The sequence below is a fragment of the Dromiciops gliroides genome, chromosome 1 (genome assembly GCF_019393635.1).
Source record: "Dromiciops gliroides isolate mDroGli1 chromosome 1, mDroGli1.pri, whole genome shotgun sequence".
Classification (NCBI taxonomy): Eukaryota; Metazoa; Chordata; class Mammalia; order Microbiotheria; family Microbiotheriidae; genus Dromiciops; species Dromiciops gliroides.
Window position 1 is genome coordinate 523,082,192 of NC_057861.1, and position 24,055 is coordinate 523,106,246.

At 38.2% G+C, this 24,055-nt stretch overlaps 1 protein-coding gene across 1 annotated transcript in view; it reads left to right on the forward strand.

Moving 5' to 3' along the window:
- PCSK5 (proprotein convertase subtilisin/kexin type 5) overlaps positions 1-24,055 on the forward strand; it is a 649,923-nt gene that overhangs the window by 409,845 nt on the left and 216,023 nt on the right. The window contains 2 exon segments of the mRNA XM_043976670.1: positions 17,749-17,885; positions 23,072-23,215. Coding sequence (XP_043832605.1) covers positions 17,749-17,885; positions 23,072-23,215 — 281 coding nt within the window.

The window sequence follows — 24,055 nt, forward strand, 5'->3', positions numbered from 1 at the left end:
TATTGTTAGCCCTGGTTCTTCCTACTTTACTTCCCATCAGTTCACATAAGTCTTCCCACACTTAGTCATTGTTTCTTACAGCAAAGTAATATTCTATTGCATCCATGTGGCATCATTTGTTTAGCCATTCCCCATTCAATAGGGAATGCCTACCTTTCTCCTGTAACATGTTTAAGTAAGACTGGCTTCTGGGTTGCTTATGTCTCTCTCCCCCCCACCACTCATGCCCCCCCCCATCCCAGGTAATTCCATTTCTCCAAGTCTCATGGGCAGTAGGAACAGACTGAAGTCTTTGATAAGTCAGGTCTAGGCAGTCTGGAGTCTCTCAGCAGTTCCTTCTCCCAGCTGACAGGCAGTTGCTTGAACCCCTGTGGAGAACAGCTGTTCAAAAGAGAGCAGTTTATCCAAGCATTTGCAGGTGCAGAGCCCTGGAAGGCAAATCTACAGTGTTCAAAATACTGGTTCAGCTTAAGCTTTTGTGCCCCATTAGCCCAGCAGGCGAGCACCACTGGCATGCCAGGTTGCTAATTTAGTGGGCTGGATCAAAAGATAAACAAAGAGCAGTGTTGGAATGGACAAAAACGGTTATTTCCTTCCCCTCCCTTCCCTTTGTTCTTCTCCCACCCACCCTTTCAGTCCTCTCTTTGGCCTGTCTACCTTCCCACCCTAATGGAAAAAACAGTATATTCAGCACAAATGGTACACTTATTGGAAAGAGGTGTGGCTGGGTAGAACAGAAAGTTAGATGGGTGTCAGCCATTTTTAAAATTTGGGGGTAAGGACAATGACACAGAGATGCTCCTCCATATTCAAATTCTGCCTTTGTAATTGCTGGGTTCTGCACAAAGGTTGTTCCCTGTACTGGCTGGAGTTACAAGGAATCTGGTTTTCCATTCTATACCCGTGAGATGCTCCCTGGAATAAGAAAAAGTTATTTGTACTCCATTTTCTACCCCTATTCCAACATCCCTCATAGATCTACTCTACCCCTGTTTTCGATTGGATTTAGGTTTATTAACCCTCTGCTTCAAAATCCTGGCCCTTGAGTGAAAGCTGATAAGTTGCCTCCACTTCTACATTTGATTGCCCATGAACATCTATTTCTGCTTCTAATTCTGGCCTTCACTACAGAAAAGGTACTATTTCTTGCTGGAATGGTAGAAATCAAAGGGACCTGTGGCATCCGGGAAATCATCCTTTTCCAATTGTATTCTTCATGCTTTAATGATTTCTTAATTATTGCCTTTTCCAATTCAACAATGGGCTCTTGATACTAGTAGAATCTATAATGTATTTAAATGGACTGATAGCATACAGTTATACTGCTTCAGTAGGAGTACATGAGACAGTCTTACATGTTGTAAACTCTTTACTGTCTGGGCAATTAATCAACAAGTATTGGTAAAGTGCCTACTATGCACTGGGTGATGGGAGCATCTGGTGATAGACACAAAGGCAAAAAGGAAACTTGCTTTGAAAAGTCTGTAACAGACAACATATATTTATATGGGTGGTGATAACAACAGCTAAAGTTTATCTAGTGATTTAAAGTTTGCAAAGTGCTTTATATACACATTATCTCTTTATGTAAGCTGAGACAGGTTAAGTTTTTTGCCCAGGGTCACATAAGTAAGTGGGTGAATGTTTGAGGTCAAATTTATACTTTTGTTGTCGTTCACTCGTTTTTCAGTTATGCTTGATTCTTCATCACCCTATTTGGGGTTTTCTTGGCAAAGATGATAATGGATTGGTTTGCCATTTACTCCTTGTTTTACAGATGAGAAAACTGAGGTAAACAGGTTTAAATGACTTGCCCAAGGTCACACAGCTAGTAAATGTCTGAGGTTGGATTTGAACTCAGGTCCTAGCTACCCGGATATGTACTTAGGTCTTCTCAACTCCAAGCCTAGCATGCTATTCATTACTTTAGGCTAATTATACATATATGTATAATTATATGTATATATTATATTGACATAAATGATATGTTATATATTAATATTATATAAATTAGATAGGATATATTTATATGACACAATTATATATCATAAATTATAAATATGGCATACAGTATGTATTATTTTATATTACATATACAATTTACCTATCTTGCCCCAAAACTTTATGCTGACCTCCTATCTTGCCTCTCCAACTGTCTTTTAGACATCTCAGACTGGAGATCCAGTAGACATCTTATACTCAATATGTCCAAAGTGAAACTCATGTTTTCTCCTGACCCTTCCCTACCTCCTAACTTTCCTGTAGAGTGCATCACCATCCTCCTAGTTCCTCAGACTGGAAATGTAGGTGTCATGCTCTATTCATCACTACCCCCCATATCCAAGCTGTTGCCAAGGCCCATTGATTCCACCTTTGCAACATCTCTCCAATACACCCCCTTCTGTCCTCTGACACTGCCACTCCTCTAGTGTAGGACCTCATCACCTCACACCTAGACTGGGGCAATAGCCTCCTGGAGGATCAACCTGCCTCAAGTCTCTCCTCACTCTAATCCATCCTTTCCATTCAGTCACTAAAGTGGTTTTCCCAAAGAACAGATCTGAATTTGTCACATCCCTCATCAATAAGCTAGAGGATCAGGTACAAAATGCTCTGTTTGACATTCAAAGCCTTTTATCACCTAGCCTCCTCCCACCTTTCCAGTCTTTTTACATCTTGCCCCCCCCCCTCTCTTTTTTGTAAGGCAATGGGGGTTAAGTGACTTGCCCAGGGTCACATGGCTAGTAAGTGTCAAGTGTCTGAGGCTGGATTTGAACTCAGGTACTTCTGAATCCAGGGCCAGTGCTTTATCCACTGCGCCACCTAGCTGCCCCCCCCTTACTCTTTAATCCAATGATATTGACCTCTGGATGTTCCACAAAAAAGACCCTCCAGACGTTTCCCTCTTTATTCCCTATCCCTGGAACGTTCTCCCTCTTCCATTCCACTGAAGGACTTCTCTGGATTCCTTTTAAGCCCCAACTAAAATCCCATCTTTTACTGGAAAGCCCTCCCTAACACCTCCTAATTCTAGTGCCTTCCCTCTGTTAATTATTTCCTATGTATCCTGTAAATAACTTACTTTGTAGACATTTGTTTGCATGTGGTCTCCCCTCCTGGATTACAAGTTCCTTGAAGGCAGGACTGTCTTTTGCCTCTTTATTTATCCCCAGTGCTTGGTATAGTACCTGGCACATAGTAGGTCCTTAATAAATATTTATTGATTGAATAATAAATATTATTAATATATAATAATATTAATAATATATTAATAATATCAATATTATTGATATATCATTATACATGATATAACATGCAATGCATATAATATCTTATGCTTAATATACAAATTTTATATGTAATTATAAGTGAGTATGCAGACATATATGCAATAGATATAAAATATATGAAAGGCAATTAAGAGGAAGGGCTTAGAGTTAGGGCTCTACCACCTGGAGAGATCAAGAAAGTCTTCTTGAAGAAGGTGACATTTGAGCTGAGTCTTAAAGGAAAATAGGAATTGTAAGTGGCAGAGGGAGATTTCCAAATTCTCACACCCAAATGTTCAAAGTCTGGGCAGCTGGGTGGCACAGTGGATAGAGAGCCAGACCTGGAGTCAGGAAGACTCATCTTCCTGAATTCAAATCTAGCCTCAGATATTTAATAGCTGTGTGATTCTAGGCAAGTCACTTCACCCTGTTTACCTCAGTCCCTCATCTGTAAAATGAACTAAAGAAGAAAATGGCAAACCTCTCCAGTATCTTTGCCAAGAAGATATCAAATGAGGTCAGGAAGAGTTGGACATGACTAAAACAGCAGAATGACAGTGTTCAAAGCACTATGTGGATCCGTGCAACACTTAGTAAGTTTTTGCCCCCTCTTTTCATAATCATGAAAGAGGAAGCTGTGCAGTAATGGACAGAGAGCTGGCTTAAGAACTGGAAAGACCTGGGTTCAAGATCTGCCTCTCATACAATGACTGGACAAGTCAATCTCTCAGCTTCCAAGGATGTTGCCAATCTACATCAATAGAGGGGGGTTGGTTCCTTGCTTGGGAGTTCCCTATATCAATTAAATCACTGGTCCATTCACTATTTCTATGTCTTCATAATCATCAAAAGGCATTTAAAAAGTACCTGCTTGTTAACAGTACAGAGTTCAATGCTATAACATGATGATTTACAAAAAGAGTTTGCAATCTGAGATCGATCTGACTCAGGCAAATGTGCCAAAAATCAGACAGCTGTAGATAAATGTTCAAGAAACCAATATTAAGTATTCATCCTTTACACGCGGCAGGGACCCGATCATTTGGAGATTCTGAGGGAAGCAGTGCCCAAGGGAGTCTCAGAGACACTGGACTGAAATAAAAGAGCTCATCTTAATAGACAGAACTGTGGATACCTACAAATTCTAGAAATGATTCTGTTTGAGTATTTTTTTAAAATCCCAAATCATTGTGATTAAACCTCTTTTTGTTGCTCACAAAATGACAAAAAAAGTGGATTTAGATAAGAATAGAAACCTAATAGCATATTTAAAATACCACATTTGGGAAGGAATTTAAGTAAACAGTACAAAGACCGAACCTCTTAAGGGAGCAAAGCCTCAGCAGTTGACCTGAAGCAAAGGTTGAAGCATGGAATATAACGTCCTCTTTAAATAGAAATGGGGGGAAGGAAACTTCCAAACAGCTCCGTCAAGTATCATGGTGAGCATAATTGATAAATACCACTTGAGAAGTAACTGATGAGACTGAAATTGCTATTTACCAATTTAGAAATAATTATGTTAAAGTACATACTTGTATTTATTTTTTTAATGCTGTAGTTTTTTAGTTACCATAATAACAGTGCAAAAGAATGCTGCCGTCTTGACAAGTTGGCAGGATCCTTAGAAAAAACAACACTTCTTACAATAATAATATGAATTATTTACTGAAACCATTCCTCAGAAAGCTGCACTATATTTCATGACAGTCTTTTATTGCCATCTCCCTCCAAAGTAGCTCATATGAAAGCTATTAGAAGGGATGGGACTGTGATAACCAGTTGTTTCTTTTTTATCACTCACACATAGGTCATTACATTGAGTATATAATTATGAAGTTGAGTTAGAGTAATTGTTTTATTTAGTAGGAGATGATTACAGTAGCATAAAGTTAATCTAGCATTGGTTTTAGTGTACTCACACTAATGACATTGACAATTCATGGAATCTAAGAGCTGGAAGAAAATAATGAAATAGATATATGTGTATGTATATATGAGTGTATGCATATATGTGTGTATGTATATATGTATGTATATGTATATATACAGAGAGATAGAGAGAGAAAGAGAATCTGATTCCATACCTGAGTAGGGACACCCATTGAATTATTGCCTACAAGCACTACAAGCAGAATGCTTGTGCTTGAAGATTCCCCATCGATGGAAACCCATTACATTTTAGGGGGCATTATTCATCATCATCATTATCATCATCATATTATTATTATTATTATTATATCTTATTATTATGAAGTTTCTCCTTATATTGAGGCCCATCTCCTCTCTTCTGCTTCTATCTATTGATCCTATTTCTGCTCTCTGTTAACCACCATATACTTGAGGACAATTATTATTTTTCCCCTCCTCCAAAGTTGATTTATCCACAGGGCCTTTTACTTACCCTTTTGTGACATAGTTTTGAGATATCCCACCATCTAATGTCCTTCCTCTAGAAGCGTACCACTTTATCATTGTCTTTCTTATCACATGGTGTCCAGAACTGAGCACTATACTCTAGATGTGATCTGACTAGGTCAATGTTTATTTATTTTCTGTTTGGAGTCCCCCATTCATAGGGAGCTCACTACAATGAGCAGGGGAACATTAGTCTCCATAGTTCAAGATATTATTTTCTTTAAATGCCACCTAAAATTACCTTACCCTATTAGTGTTGACTCACAATGAGTTTGTAATCCACCAAAATCCCAATTTTAACCTAAATAATTGTCTTGTCTGTTTCTTCTCTATTATGTAGTTGTGAAATTAATTTTGAACCCAAGTGAAGAATTTTATATGCATTCATTTTAGGTATTATCTTAATAAATTTGTCCACCATTCTGGTCTATTGAGATTGTTTAGGAGCTTAATTTTGTAGCTTAATGTATAAGCTTCATATAACCTGAATATATAATAAGCATGTCTTTTATGCATTCATCTGAGTCTCTAGAATATATATGCAAAAGAATAAGACTAAGGACAGAGCCCTGTGCCACTTATTACAGACTCCCCTCTGGGTTGACATTCGTCCATTAATGGCCACTCTTTGAGTCCAGTTCACAGAATCGGAGTGTGAAGGAGTTTCAATTTCCTTCCATTTCCAATCCTTACTAGTTTTTTTTTCCCTTTCAAATTCACCTCATATCTCTCCTTGAACACAATTATTAGGAGAAACTTTATCAAATGCCTTGATAAAACCCTGCTATACTATGTCTAGATTTCCCCCAATAGTCCAGAGACTCTTACAATAAAAGAAATAAAGTTAATTTGGCATGAATTCTCAAGCCGTGCTAATTCATAATGGTCACCATTTCTTTTCCAAAGTGTATGTTTTGTTTTGACATTATAGATACTTCCCAATAAACACAAAAACAAACCCTCTTACAAAATCCATCCCCCCCCAAAAAAAACCTGTTAGTTATTGATTGTTCAAAGAAAGGAGAGGAAAGAAGTTTCATTTTTTACTTAGACAAGGTAGTGTTAATGTTGACCATTGTGTCTGACAAGAATTTTATTGCCTCTCTCTGTTGATTTTATTTACATTGCTGTAGTCATTTTGTATAATATTCCTTTGTCCATTTTTCTCTGAATTCTTCAAATTTCTTATGCCTTACATTGCTAGAATATTCCATGTCACTCATATGTCATATTTTTTTCAAGCAGTATCCAATCTGTAGGTAAGTTATTTTGGTTTTTATTCCTAGACTTTGGTGTTCACAAGTAAGACCACTATGAACATTTTTTGTGAAGAAGAGGTTCCTCACCAACCCAAGTCTCTGGGTGTAAGGTGTACTAGGCCAAGCCTGACACAGGCTGGTCTGGTAGTTTAGGTCCAAGATTTAAACAAAAAGCGACACTCATAGACCATCTGATAGCTCACAAGAGGAGTTTTACTTGGCCATAGTAAGGAAAGGATATTCAGAGCAAGAAAGGGACATTTAACAAAGGATAGAGCATTGATTTAACTGAGCATAGTTACTCTGTGTGTTGCCCATGAGAGTTTTTTAGACAGAAACCTGAAGGAAGAGAGTCTGCTTCTTATTGCTTTTTGGTTTTGGGGGATTTTTTCCCCATTTTATTATTGTTGCTGTTGTTGTCCTATCTAAGCCTCACCTCATCATCGTTTGGGTTTTGATGGCTCAGGGTGAATGTAAACAGCAATCGTTTCTTTTCCGGACAGAAACTCCGAGGGTCTTCCCCTCCCACTTTGATTTTTTTTCAGTAGGCAAACTAGACCACCTTTTGCCTCATTTCTTACCTAGTCTTAAATCACTATTTGGATATTGCCTTAAACAAACTAAGTTCTGGGAAGCACCTTCACTTAAAAAGGCCAAGGTCTCCCACCACATCTAGAGTCATCTCCAGTTGTCTTGGCCTGTGTCTTGACACTGAACTTAGATGACCCTGGAGGAGTGAGGCTGGTGACTTTGCACAACTCTTCCTCACTTAAATCCAATTCACTACAAGTCATGACATCACCTCCTGATGTCATTGGTCCTCTTCAAGAATGAAGGACAAATGGAGGCAGAGCCAAGATGGTAGAGGAAAGGCTGTGACTTTTGGAGCTCCCCACACCATCCATCCACATACCTCCAAACAATGCCATAAGACAATTCCTGGAGCAGCAGAACCCACAAAAGAAAATAGTGAGATTATTTTCCAGCCAAAGACTTCTTAAAAGCAGGGAAGGTCTGCTGTACCAGGGTGACAGAGGAGCGCAGCACGTGGTGCACATCTAGCTCCAGGCAGGCCATGCCTCCAGAGCCTTGGAATCATCAGCATCAGTGGCTACTTCTGAAACTTGGCTCATGGACTGTTGAGGAGGTCCAGCAGTTGGCTGGGGGCAGATACACAGGGGTTTCTGCTGGAGCTAAGATGGAGCATCCGTGTTCTGAACCAGTAAGCAGACTTGAGTGGCAGTGGCCCACTGGGGGAGGGGCATAGGCATGCTAAGCTTGGGACCACAAAGAATCAGATTTCAATCAGATTTCTGCTTACAGGTTAAAGAGCAAGCAGGCCCATGGTTATTTACAGGCCAGGCAAGCTGAGAACAAGCCTCTCTTTAAATCGTACCAACTGGGTCCCCCTGAAGCTTGGGACAGTGTGTCCTAGAAGCAGTGCTCCACTTTAAGTAGGAGTTAAAAGCCAAGAAATAGATTGGCAAGATGAGAGCCAGAAAAAGCAGTGGACCATCAAAAGTTTCTTTGGTGACAAGGTAGATCAAAATACACCCTCAGAAAAAGACAACAAAGTCAAAGCTCCTACATCCAAAGCTTCCAAGAAAAATATGAATTGGTCTCAGGCCATGGAAGTGCTCAAAAAGGACTTTGGATATAAAGTATGAGAGATAGAGGAAAAAGTAAGAGAGATGGAGGAAAAAATGGAAAGAGAAATGAGAGTGATGCAGGAAGGTCATGAAAAAAAAGTCAACAGCTTGAAAAGCCAAATTGGCCACATGGAAAAGGAGGTACAAAAGCTCTCTGAGGAAAAACATTGCTTAAGAATTAGGATAGAGCAAATAGAAGCTAATGACTTTATGAGAAATTAAGACACAATAAAGCAAATACAAACGAATAAAAAAAGAGGGTGATATGAAACATCTCCTTGGAAAAACAGCAGACCTGGAAAATAGAACCAGGAGAGATCATTTGAAAATCATTGGACTACCTGAAAATCATGATCAAAATAAGAGCTTAGACAGCATCTTCCAAGAAATTGTCAGGGAAAATTGCCTTTATATTCTAGAAGCAGAAGGTGAAATAGAAATTGAAAGAATCCACTGATAACCTCCTGAAAGAGATCCCAAAATGAAAACTTTGCAGGAATATTATAGCCAAATTCCAGAGATCCCAAGTCAAGGAGAAAAATATTGAAAATAGCTAGAAAGAAGCAATTCAAGTACTGTGGAGCTACAGTAAGGATAACACAAGATCTAACGGCTTCTACATTAAAGGATCAAAGGGCATGGAATGTGATATTCCAGAGGGCAAAGGAACTGGGATTACAACCAAGAATCACCTACCCAGCAAAAATGAGCATAATCTTTCAAGGGAAAAATGGGACTTCAATGAAAAAGAGGACTTTCAGGTATTTGTGATGAAAAGATATGAACTGAATAGAAAATTTGACTTTCAAATACAAGATCCTAAAGAAGCATAAAAAGGTAAACAGGAAAAAGAAACCATGAAGGATGTTAAAAGGTTAAACTGTTTACATTCCTACATTGGAAGATGATACTTCTAACTCATAAGAATTCTCTCAGTATTAGGACAGCTGAAAGGAATATACTTAGAAGGCATAGGTATGAATTGCATATGAAGGGATGATATCTGTAAAGCATTTATTTTTTGTTTATACTTTTCTTGTGGGGCAGGCAGGGTGGGGTGTTTTATATCTGGGCCCAGATTTGGAATTGAGGCCTCCTGGGTCTAGGGCTGGTGCTTTGTCCACTGTGTCACCTAGCTGCCCCGGGATGACATCTTTAAAATAAAATTAAGGAGTAAGAGGAATGCACTGGAAGAAGGTAAAGGGAAAGGTGGAATGGGTTAAAGTAGCTCACATAAAAGAAAGAAGAAAAAACTTATGGAGTGGAGGGGAAGATGGGGAAGGAGTGGGGGAGTGAGAGAGCCTTACTCTCATCAGAATTGGCTCAAAGAGGGAATAACATACACAGTCAAGTGGGTATAGTAATATATCTTGCCCTGCAGGAAAGTGGGAGGGGAAGGGGATAAGTGGGGAGAGGCAAAGGAAGGGAGGACAGTTTGGGGAAGGGGGCAGTAAAAAGAAAAACACTTTTGAGGAGGGATAGGGTGAAAGAAGATAGAAAATATAATAAATATCAAGGGGAGGGAATAGGATGGAGGGTAATACAGTTAGCAATAGTAACTGTGAAAGAAATGAGCAGTTGGCTATCAGAGGGACTTATGAAAAATGCAATCCATCTACAGAGAAAGAACTGATGGTATCTAAATACAGATTGAAGTATAATTTTTTGTTCCTCTTTCTAAAGTTATTCTGTCTGTTTTCTTTCACAACCTGACTAATGTGGAGATGTTTTGCATGACTACACACGTATAACTTATATTGAATTGCTTGATTTCATAGGGAGGGATAAGGAGGGAGGGAGGAAGAAAATTTGGAATGCAAAGTTTAAAAAAATTTGTTTTTTACATGTAACTTGGGGAAAATTCTAAATATAAAAAAGAATGAAGGACAAACAACAACAACAACAAAAAGGCTAATAGGAAGCTATATCAGAGGCCTAACCCATAGTCCTCTGAGCCAACTAAATCACAAGGATAGTTTTAATACTTTTTAAGGAAAAACAAGCCCCACCTATCCCAAGGATAGAGCCTTAGGTTATTGATCCTATGATAAAAGGGTACAACTCTTTAATAATTTTCTTCAAAGTTACAAATTCTTTTCCAGAGCAATTAACACAGCTGATATTTCCACCATCATACGTTTTTTTGACACAGCTTTTCCAGTTTAAATCTATTCAGAAAAACTATATGCTAGGTTCTGTGGTAAACATTGTTAATAAAAAGACAAAAAATAAAGCAATTCCAACCCTCATGGAGTTTATATTTCAATTAAGAGAAAGCAACATATATATATATATATATATATATATATATATATATATGTGTGTGTGTGTGTGTGTGTGTGTGTATACATACATATATATATATATATGGAGAAATATGTAGAAAGTATAAATAGAGTAAAATCTAAGTAATTTCAGGCTTGGAGGAACAGCATTAATAACTGAGGAAATCATAAAAGGTGGCCTCAGAGTTATTTTTTGAAGGAAGCTAGAAATTTTATGATGCAGAGGTGAGGACAGAGAACATTTCAGGCATAGGGAATGTTTGGATCTTTGCAAAGACCCAGAGATTAGAGATAAAATGTTTCATATGGGAAGAAACAAGTCAGCCAGTTTTCCTGGATCATTGAAAGTGTGAATGGCAATAATGGGAGATCCATCTGGAAAGATGGGTTAAGACCATATTATAAGTGACTTTAATTTTTTTTAATTAATAAAGCATCTTCCAAGTACTTACCATATGTAAACCACTGTGCCAAGCACTGGAGACAAAAATAGAAAAGATAGTCCCTGTTCTCAAAGAGCTCACATCCCAGTGGGGAGACAACACGTATGGAAGGTCTCAGATGGAAGTCAGATGGAAAGGGCCTATAGTCCCCAGGGTGCAGTGACAAAGTATGTGTTAATGCCTATTTTTAAATGTCGTTTCATTGATTAAATAACGTCAGTTTCTGATGATGAATGATTTGACAGTGCTATTGATTTCCAGGTCCTAGGCTGCCTCTATCAGAATATGAGAAGAGATAATGTCAAGGTGGTACTGGAGGTTTGACTTCCCCAGCATGTACTACCTTCTGTCTCTCCCTCAGGGTATCCTGCTACTTCAGCTAGGCTGGCTTGCCTCACTGGGCGTGGCAACTGGTTGACATTTGGTAGGGATGGCCATCCTCTTTTCTAAAAGAATTGTTTCCCTGGATGATACCTGTGAGATGATAGCTGTGTGTTACAGCTGTATCCTCAGCTTCTCCCATCTTTGGTAAAATCCTAGTTGAAAGTTGATACCTTCTGGCTGTTTGGAGGGAGCAGAGATGTTGTAAAAAATCTCCACCTGTCCCCACTGAGCACTACCTAGTATACAAATGATCTCCAGTGGGGTCTGGGATTGAGGGGAAAGCTTTCTACCAGACATAGGGAGGGATCCACTGGAGACAATACTCTAGTCCCCAAGGAGCCTGAGAAAGAGCTCTTTGCTTCGTGTGATCAGATTCCCCCCTTCTATACTAGCTCTGGTGAGAGGGCTCTCAGTCTAGATAAGCATTGTGGAGGAAATCTATGGAGGGCTTTAAATGCCAAAAAGAAGGTTTTTTTTAAAAAAAATTCATTTAATCTTAAAGGCATTAGGTACTCTCTGAACCTTGTTGACTAGGGAAATGATTTGATCATACATGTATTGGGGCAGCTAGGTGGCACAATGGATAGAGCACTGGTCCTGGAGTCAGGAGGACCTGAGTTCAAATCTGGCCTCAGACACTTGACACTTACTAGCTGTGTGACCCTGGGCAAGTCACTTAACCCCAATTGCCTCACCTAAGGGGAAAAAAGATAAATACTACTTTTATGTTTAATGTACATATATAACCTATATCAGATTACTTGCCGTCTTGGGGAGGAGAAGGAGGGGAGGGATGGAGGAAAATTTGAAACTAGGAATCTTATAAAAACAAATGTTGAAAATGTTCTCTAAATGTGACCGGAAAATAATAAAATATATAGGAATACATGTATTTTAGGAATATCAATTTTGTAGCTGTGTGGAGGAAGGATTAAAGAGCAAAAGAAGTCTCCTAGAAGAAAAAGACTAATTAGAGACTATTGAAATATCCAGATAAGAGGTGATGAGAGCTTAAACAAAGTCAGTGCCTGCATGAATAGAGAAAAGGGGCTTCATGTGAGAAATATTGTAGAGATAGAATCAACAGGACTTAACAGCTGATTGCATATGAGGGATGAAGGAAAATGAAAACACAAATGTGACTCCAAGAAAGGGAACCAAAGAAAAGGAGGTGCCCTTGGTAGAAATAGGGAATTTAGCAAGGGGAATGGGTTCAGGGAGAAAGATTCTGTTTCAAACATGTTTATTATGAGATATCTGTGGGACATTCAAATAGATGATACACAATTACAGCTCATAAGAGAAATGAGAGTTGGATATGTAAATCTGGGAGTTGGCTGCATAATTATTCATTGAAGCCATGGAAATTGATGAAATCACCAAGAGAAAAGATGGATGGATGGATGGATGGATGGATGGATGGATGGATGGATGGATGGATGGATGGATGGATGGATGGATGGATAGACAGCTGGATGTATGCAAATTTAAATACAAGGAAAGAGGGCAGGGGATAGATGAAAATGCAGTAAAAGAGACTGAGAAAAATGTATCAGTTGAGTAGGGGGCAAATATCTGATGCTGATAGTTTGGGATTGGGAGAGTATATTTTCCTATCTTTTATGACCTTTTGCTAGCTTGTTGTCACTGTGTTGTTTTAATTTACATTTATCTGATTATTAGTAACTTGGAATTTTTCAGGAAGTTATTTATGACTCTTATTTCTTTTTAGAACTATTTGTTCATGCTCTTTGACCTCCAGCCAATTGGAAGTGGCTCTTAATTTTTTATATTTATGTCAATTTTCTATAGATTTTGTATGACAGACTTTTACCAGATGTTAATGAAAAGACTTTTTTCCCTAATATTTCTTTTCTTCTGGTTCTGGATGGATCAGTTTCATTTCTACAAAAACTTTTATCTTTTATATGATTGATATTCTCTATTTCATTTTAAGATGTCTTCTATCCCATGCCCAAGTACAAATTTTCCCTCATTAATAATTGTAAAAAATATAACAACCTTCCATTCTTCTCTAATATTTATGATATTTTGTATTTTAATAATTAATCCATTTTGGTATGTATTGTTTATACAGTGTGAGATGCTGATATAGAAATATTTTTCCTCATATTGCTTTCCAACTTTCCCAGCATTTCTTCTCAGAGTCTGTTCATCAATAGTTTGGTTTAAGAAAGCACCATGCAGGGGCAGCTATGTGGCACAGTGGATAGAGCACCGGCCCTGGAGTCAGGAGTACCTGAGTTCAAATCCGGCCTCAGACACTTAACACTTACTAGCTGTGTGACCCTGGGCAAGTCACTTAACCCCAATTGCCTCACTTAAAAAAAAAAAAAGCACCATGCACATGTGTTTAAAGGTCTTGCTTCTCTAGTCTGTTCCACTGACCTACTTTTCTGTGTTTTTTTTTTAATCCAGCACCAGATACTTTTGACAATTACTACCTTTTGTTTCCTCTTTTTCTAGCATATCTTTTGGATTCCTCCAAATGAGTTTTTCTATGTTGTCTAATAATATCGAATATCCATTTGATTCACATGCCTATAACATAATTTGTAATGTACTGTACTATTATGTAATGTAATATAATGTAGATAATGTAATGTTATCTACAAATAGAGATAATTTTAATTTTAGGGGGTGGTAGGAAGGGAGGGGATTAGACCTGTAATTACATCAGCATCAAGAACTCCCAGAGGAGGAATCCGATTTTTTACCAATGAAAGTTGACACTTTCTCTGTAATATAGTCTTAAAGAATTACCTAGAGCAGAAGTGTCAAACACCTAACATTCTTGAGTACAATTCAAACCAGATTAAATTGTAACTGGGAAATATTTAATGTAATAAATAAAAATACAATAAAATACAGGTAACATTATATTTTCAAACTAAGTCAATATGTGGCCCAAAGGGATCCTTATACACAGGTTAGTGGCCTCTGTTTCTATTTGATTTGACACCACTGTCACTTACAGGTTAAGGGACTTTCCCAGGGCCACACAGTCAGAACTGAAGACTACTTTTTAAATTTTTAGCAAATAACTGATTAATCCATAGTTAAACTCTGGGAGTATGTTGAATGCTTTTGGCATTTGTTTACATAGATTATTTTTGCTCATTTGAACTTAAAATTTTGGTCCTAGAATAGTCAACATGACAGACATTTCAATGATTTCCTTCTTCCTATGTTTGGGTTTTTTGGGGTTTTTTTCTGAGTTTCAAAAAACAGAATTCTAGAACGCTGGTCTTTATTACATACTTGTTATACTGGCTGTCTACACTGCCTACATTGTATTATTTCATAAGGAGGAAGTAGATCATAATACTGCATCCAATTCATAGTAAAATATGTATGTGACTGACTTGCCTATGTTTTGGAAGACAGGGTGAGCTTTAGAGGTCTAAATTCTCAGATAACCAAAGAAATTAATGTCAACCTTTTCCACCATCAAACCTTTGAATACATAAGCAATATTGACACTCTGAGATTTACTTCCCCTACTTTATATCCACATTCGAATTCTGGCTGCCAAAATGACGCAGGTTATATAATTCATTGCTTCCTGACCTGGTAGACAAAGTCTGTTTGCATTCGGAAGTCTGAGGCGCTTGTTAGAATTCTAAAAATGTCTTTGTTTTCTCTCTTCCCATCCCCATCCCACTCCCACCTGGTGTAGGTTGAATTTAGATGTGTCAGGCCTCAAGTATAAATTCTTACAGTTGCTCGAGAGTAGCAAAGTGACTAAGATGAAGGCAGGCAGGTGGGAAGGAAAAATCTGAAAGCGGAGAAATATGGGGTCAGTTAAACTACAGATCGGACAACTGACCCTTGAATAATCAAGATTTGGCTGACGGTACAAAAATAGAAGTTTGGCCAGCATGTGATAGCCACCTCGAGGAGTCTCCTTTGTAGTTTTGAGGTATGAGGCGCTAAGCCAAACTTCCCCATTACCTCAGCTGCTCCCAGAGTGTACATTAGACACTTGGAAAGGTTGCATTCAGTAAGTTATTGCTCCGATCCATTGAGTGACTTCTCTGTGACCTGAAGGAGATGTTGGATAGAAGTCCTCAAAGGTGTCTGAGTTACAACCATGAAATAGTTCAGGCACAAAGAAAATCTAACTCAATGTGGGGCGACTTCTAAAATAAAGTGTATACTCTCTTTCACGCCCTATCAAATTCTTGTTAGTCAATTCCACTTCAAGGCAGTAAACTCCAAAGTAAATTCCCCTAGGTCAGTGTTGGATTTCAAGAACTTAATAGAGTAAGCCCCCTCATTCAGAATCCTGATTTAGACCCAAGTTTCTTCTTCTTCATGCTGGCCTCCTATAATTCAATTACCATAATACTATTAGGAAAATCAAATCTCCAGCTGCCAAATTAGTCTCCAAACTGTGTTATCAAAATGTGGACATTACTTCAAGTTAGTCCTTGAACCCTGATACTCCAAAACTTTGCTTATACTTAACCCTCTACTCTATCATCAGCCTCAATGAGTTTTTCTCTCTAGGTCATAGTAAAATACACCTATGTATCGAAGAAGTCCCTTTTAATGCTATAACCTTTGTGTTTTTTTTTAATTTTAAAAATAAAACTATTCTTTTTTTTTGAGGGGCAACGGGGGTTAAGTGACTTGCCCAGGGTCACACAGCTAGTAAGTGTCAAGTGTCTGAGGCTAGATTTGAACTCGGGTACTCCTGAATCCAGGGCCAGCGCTTTAACCACTGTGCCATCTAGCTGCCCCCCAATAAAACTATTCTTTACTTGCTTTGCAAGGAGATAAGATCCTTCCCTCTTCCCTAGGAAAAGTTCAATTAAATTAGTTGTAAGTAAAATGTATTTTTTATTTTCAGGGAATTAACTCAGGTAGAAAACATGAATATGTGGGATATAGTTTCAGGGGTATGCTGGAACCAGCTATAAGAGCCAATTTTTAAATTTTCAGAGTAAACATTTGTACCATGGAAATTTGCAAATGCTACAAATGGGAGTTTGATTTATTGTTTTTTTAAATTGTCTAAATTTAAGGCAGTAATGGAGAAAATTATAATAATTCAGATTAAATGTATATGTATGTCATGTTTATTTATTTATTTTTGTGCTATCCACTGTGCCACCTAGCTGCCCCAACTATGACTTTAAATAACAGAAACACTACCAACAATTGTTCCTTAAGTTTCCTTGATAGCTTACTTAGATAGTTCTCTCTTCATAGGACCATAGATTTTTTTTTTGTGAGGCAATGAGGGTTAAGTGACTTGCCCAGGGTCACATAGCTAGTAATGTGTCAAGTGACTAAAGCCGGATTTGAACTCAGGTCTTCCTGAATCCAGGACCAGTGCTTTATCCACTGTGTCACCTAGCTGACCCTAGGACCATAGATCTTAAGTCATAGGAACATGACTTTAGATTTGGATGGGACCTTAAAGGCCAGCTAGTCTAATTCTCTCATTTTACTCTTGAGGAAACTGAGGCATGCAGAGGTTAAATCTATCTGAGACAGAATTTAATCCTACATCATCTGACTTCAAATTAAATGCTCTTTCCTCTCAAATGTGGGTGCCTTCCTTATCAGCCTCCAGCACAACATTGATAGAATTAAGTCTTCTTCATCTATGATGCTGAGAACATTCATTTTTTGGTCATGGTGAACAAGCATTTTTTCCTAAGTTGAGAAGGGAGAAAGTTGGTAGGTAGATACGTGACCATGCCTGCCTACCATTCATTTGTGTTTGTTCATCATCCTAATAAGGCTTTGATTTTTTCCTTGATGTTGACCTGGCAAGTTCCCCATGAACTGTTAGCTCTGAACCCCTTTACCAATATTATGAGGACTAACCCCTTTGGTCCAATGATAGCGCCATTTGTTAGATGATGCTCCTTCTTATATGGAGAAAGTATCTGCATGTGTCAAATAGAGTGCTGATGACTATAGGTAAAGAGAGCATCACTGATGATGTTCTTCACTGTGTTTTTTTAAATTAATATGCAAAGCAATGTTCGATGATTCTATTCCAGGCTATTTGATCATTCTATGGAAGGATTCAAAAACTGGGAGTTTATGACTATCCATTGCTGGGGAGAAAAAGCAGCAGGTGACTGGGTGCTGGAAGTTTATGATACCCCATCTCAACTGAGGAACTTCAAGACACCAGGTAGGAGAAAGTCTTCACTAATTTCCTACTAACCTTGTTTTCTGAATTGGAAGAACATGGAATAGTATTTTGACCTGTGACAGCCATCAGATTTCTTCTAATCTTACCTTCATTAAAAATATTATAGGGTACAAAGTATTTACCACCAAACTGGGCTGAGGCTATGAGTTAGACAGATGTGGTCCCTGCCCACTAAGAATTCACAGCATGAGAAAGTCAGTAGTGAAAGACCATGAGCCCCTGATTCCTTTGCCCCAACCAAATCTACCTTTTGTTTCATAAGGGAAAAAAGACAGATCATCTAAATTATCTGATCTTCACTTCTTTACATGACTGAGAGAAGGAAATGAATTTCTTTAGGTGTCTTCACCCTGAGTTCCTTCTAAATTAAATCTGTGAACTTAAGCAAGGTATTGGATTTATCCTGTGCTAGCTAAATGAGTTCACAGAGGAGAGCATGGATGATGACATTCTACTCTTTCTTGAGTGGCACAGACCCTCCAAATCTAGCCCTATTAGCTCTGCCACATTATCTCTCAATATCCAAGATCTCATCCCCTACCTCAAGGAAAACTCTTGTATGAGGTGAGCAAAAGTAGACAGGAGAGAGTAAAATATATATGAAGGCTAAGATTCTGAAATAAGAGTAGACAAAGAGGTGAGAGTCACATTGTAGAAATCCTTGAAGATTAGAGTCATAGCTTTCTGTGCTTTATTGGGTATGCTCTGGGATTCCTGTAACACCTCCTATGACAAGTCCTTGCTATTCCTTGGAGTTGTTACTGTACAGAACTCTATTCAACTAGAACTCTAGTCACCTAGCTACTACATGTTGTCTCCTCCATCAGACCATAAATTCCTTGAGGGCAGGGAATGTGTTTTTACTTTTCTTTGTATCCTCAGTATCTGACACATGGTAAAAGTTTAATAAATGTTTATTTATTTACTGCTCTTCCCCCACTCAGATTATCATATATTTACATATTTATGTACAGATTTACATTTTTTTTACAAACTTACATATTTATATGGTGCATCCCTCATAGTCACCACTATGCCTGTCACAGTAAAACATAAGCCCTTTAGATCACCAGTGCCTTACACATAATAGACACTTAACCAATGCTCTTTGGTTATTGGATTGAGGATTTTGTTAAAGTGATATGATCACTTACCAGCTTTGTGATCTTGCAAGTCACTTTACCATTTCCTTATCTGTAAAACAGAACTAATGATACTGGCAAAATCTACTTCAAACAACAGGTTTTTGTATGAAGTGCCTAGTGTATACCAGGCATTGTGCTTGGTGCTACCCTCATAGACTATTATGAGGAAAATGCTTGGTGAAATAAGTTTTTTGAAAGAACTCTATAAATGGAATTGTTACTATTTTGACTTTAGGCACACAAAGATCAAAGGTCAAGGGGTCAACCCTATTCCCAGTTAACCCCAAACATTTCTTATATCAGGTATGGTTTTATCTTTTGCCTTTTCTTTTCTTGTCAGGAAAGTATTAACTTATGGCTCCTAATAGTTGATGCACAATAAACCCTAAATTCTATTATATTTAGGGGTAAGTTATACTTTTTGATAGTGTTTTTCAAGAGGGAAAAATAAAACCCACCTATTACATTTCTATGGTTACTTCTTCAGAGTCTGATAGATTTCTACCTTTTGAGAAGAAAGTGTTTATTGGGTGCTTGGTTGGGGATATAGAGTTCTTCCAGGCCAAATTAAATAGTGGAATCAGTCCAGAATAGCGATGTTGCTGGCACCCATTTGGATTTTTTGTTTATTCATTATGAAGATATATATTTTGTGAAGCATTTTCATTTTGCACATTAAAGCTGCCCTGGGGGCAAATGACATTTATGTGCTGGCAAGTTGCATAGATTTTCTCACTATGTATTTGCACAGCAATTGCTTAACAGAATGTCCCTTCTTCAGTAACAGACTCTCCTGCCTCCTTCTCCACCCCATGGCTATTTGCTTCCATAGTGGGGGGGAAAATGAAGACCCTAATATGATAGCGGTGAGATGGAAATTGTGGCAGTGCTTACAAATCTCAAATTATGTCCCGTAAGTACCCCAAAGAGGGGGAAATGGAGCTGAATGACAGGACAAGGCCAGTTCTATTTTGTCTATTACGCACTTAAAGAAAAGCACAAGGGGAAAAAAAACCCAAACCAAGATGTATCATGCAGCAGCACTCACCAAAGAACTTAGAGGGAGGTTATCGGAGATGCTGTGAACTAAAGCAGAAGAAATAGATTTGAGGGTGGCTGATAGGTAGGAAAACAAACAGCCCCATTATCCCATCTTTCTGTCTGTTCTCTTTCTGTGCTGGGTGAAATGAATAAGAAAACTTGCTCTGGCTTATAGTGCTGTTCAATAACAAAAGCAATCTATTCATCAACTTCTTGCGATCTCTCAGCAACTCTTTCCATTGCTTAAATAGAAATTATGTGCATTACATGACAACAGTGAGGGGATAAGCCTGGAGAGTCCTTGGGAATGCCGGGGTATGCTGTAGAGTTTTAGAAGGACATTTAGGGGGCAGCTAGGTGGTGGAGTGGTTAAAGCACAGGCCCTGGATGGAGTCAGGAGGACCTGAGTTCAAATCCAGCCTCAGAGACTTGACACTTACTAGCTGTGTGACCCTGGACAAGTCACTTAACCCTCATTGCCCTGCAAAAAAACCCAAAAAAACCCACTCACAAAAACAAAAGGACATCTGACAACAGGTGATCTCAAAGAAGAACAAGCAGAAGAGTAATAGCAAGAAAAATAATAACTCTTACTTTTATAAAACACTTTCCTCTCCTTAATAAAGTAAGGTAAGTACTACACATATTATTATCCAATTATATAAATTGAAGAAACTATGACCCAGAGAATGCAAATGACTGGTCCATGGTCACATAACTAGTTAATATTAGAAGTGGGATTTGAACCCAGGTCTCTGGATCTTTCTACTCTACCACCCTATAGGCAAATAGAGAGAATAAATGGTGGCATTCTTGAAAGCAGGAACTGTCTTATACTCTTCTTTTTTTTGTTTTTTAATTAATTAATTAATTTATTTATTTTGGTGGGGCAATTGGGGTTAAGTGACTTTCCCAGGGTCACACAGCTACTAAATGTCAAGTGTCTGAGGCTGGATTTGAACTCAGGTACTGCTGACTCCAGGGCCATTGATCTATCTACTTGCACCACCTAGCTGCCCCTTCTACTTTTCTTTTTATTCTCAGGGCTTAACACAGTGTCTGGCACATAGTAGGAATTTCATAAATGCTTATTGATTGATTATTCATTCTAAGAAGGTCAGGCTTCTACAATCCTAAAAATTAAGATCTGCCAATGTAATTTCTTTAGGTTCCCAGGTTTTCACATGGGTAAACATTGCCTGTGGCGAATATTGCTCTCATCTGAAGCTCCTTAAACCCAATAATTTGGAATAACCTCAATCCTTAATTTTTGCAGCATAGTATATACGCAAATCTTATGTTTCATGACAGTGTCATGGCCCAAGACAGTTACCATCTTCCTGCAATTTTATGTTATTTAGCTCATATATATTAATCATGAGGCCAATGATAATTCCCCTTTATTATACTTGATGCCAAAAGCCTTTTTTGAACTAAAAAATAACTTTAATGAAGCCAAGATATAAATGAATAAACAAGTAAGAAAGAGGTCTACCCTGAAGAAAAGTTCTTTGAAACTTTGCCAAAGGGAGGTGATGCAGCAACTCTGTTATAATGAATTGACTGTTAAAATGTTCAGTCTGACTCTCCTAAAAAGGCCTGTTAGAACTAGATTAATTTGGGGTTTTGGTGGGGGTAGGGGTAGAGGTGGCAGTGGGTATAGGGGTGGGTGTAGGTGTGTGTCTGTGTCTTTGTCTATTGTTATGACTGGATAAATCTGCTTTAGGGGCTAGATAGGGCAAAGTTCAGTTGGTGTCCTAGAAAGTGATGAACAGTTCAGTTGATACTGAACATTTTTTCTCCTAGAACTATTTCTTATGCCTTATGAAAAGAAAATCCTCAATAAAATTCAGGGATTCTCTGAGATGGCACATAATCTGATATCCAGAAATTTGAAATCATCTAGACTCTCTTTCCTCCTCCTCCTCCTCCCCATCTTTTTTCTTCTTTTTTTAAAGAATGTGAATTCCTGTCTTATCCAGATTGGAAATGCAGTGGCTACTCATGGGCTGGATTCCATTATTGATTGACATGGAATTTGTTGCATTCTCTTGGGCTAGTTTGCACCCCTCTTTAGCTAGCTAGCTGGCCTTGCATTTGCAGGGGCTCACCATATTGTTGACAGACTTAGTTCAGATACCTGATCACCTTACTGCATCTCAGAACTCCTGGATGCTCCAACCTCAGCTTCCCCAGTAGTAGGGAATACAAATGTTCACCCCTTAGTGCACACAGGTTCTTCATTCTCATTCTTCTTGAAAATGTTACTCAAATGCACTGCATGTGAGTCTCTTATAACGAATTACTTCTATAACGCACAATTTGTTAACAATAACATGGAGATAGGATTAAATTCATGAAAGGAGGGGGCAGCTAGGTGGCACTGTGGATAAAGCACTGGCCCTGGATTCAGGAGGACCTGAGTTCAAATCTGGCCTCAGACATTTGATACTTATTAGCTGTGTGACCCTAGGCAAGTCACTTAACCATCATTGTCCCGTAAAACACACACACACACACACAAATTCATGAAAGGAAAGAGGAGCTAGGTATGTAGGAGAATCAACTATATATATATGTGTGTGTATATGTATATATGTGTATATACATATACACATTTATACATACATATATATATGAACTTAAATATACATACATACAAACACATACACACGTACCTACGTATACATACATATACATATGAACTTCTTTGAAAGTAAAAAGCCTTGCCCTCATGGTGGGAAAAAATATTATATCTAGTGTAGATATGACAATGAAAATTTACCCTGTGTATACACATACTCACAGAAATGAATCTCAGGATTAGCCACTGATTCAATGATTCATACGAATATCAAGCTCAACTTTTAACTAGTTTTCTAAAGTTGTTCTTTTTTTTTTTAAAGATACAGAAGGAAAGATGGAATGACCTAAAACGTGAGCATTTGATGATTCTCTGATTTTGTGATTTTTCCCAAGGCAAATTGAAAGAATGGTCTTTGGTTCTCTATGGAACATCCATTCAGCCTTACTCTCCAACAAATGACTTTCCCAGAGTGGAACGTGTACGCTCTAGTCGAGTGGAGGACCCTACAGAAGACTATGTTACAGATGATTATTCAGGTAAGTGAAAAATTACCCATAGAGCAAAACTGAGCAAAGCTACCTGAACCCCATAGCCAGTACAGATTGTATTAGGGTCTTGGATGTGAAAGGCTGAAAGGAACCTAGTCAAAATTCCTCATTTCACAAATGAGGAAACTGAGGCCAGGTGAGGCTAAGTGCTTTCCCTAAGGTCACATACGTAGTAAACTTCAGAAGGTAGGATATGAACCCAAGATCTCTGATTCCAGAGTAAGTAGTCTATTGACCGTACTATACCTCCTCTGACATGGGCTTCTTCTAGGATTTCATGTCATTGAACCCTTTGGCATAAAATCTAAGACAAATCCATAAATTTTCAGATTTTCCAACTCATTTTAACTTGTATGTGTCCTATTCCTTTGAATGCCTGTATATAATAAGGAACTTGCATAATGAGCAAGCTTTTCACATTGGAAAGCTGTTCTTAAATTACACACTTAACATTGCCCTTGGGAAGACCACATATTTTTATAATTCATGCCAAGATCCTTCCCTGTAGGAATTAAGAGAAAGCCCTTTGTTTATATGCCTCATAACCTAATATCTTAGGTACTCATGCAAGTCCAGTTTCAACAAGAAGTGCCTCAGACTAATTTATAAACTTCGATTATAGTGCTCCCAAGCCTACTGAGTTAATCAGGAACTAATTGGCTAAATCATCCAAGCTCTCTATTTTGGCAGTGTGGTTTTCCTATGCAGTAGAAATCCAATGGGCCATTTTATTATCCCTGTTGTAGACAAAGAAAAAGGATCCCCCCCATGTATTTATCAAAAAAAAGCAAAGAAACACATCAGCTATGTGTTGAGTGTTTCTGTCTG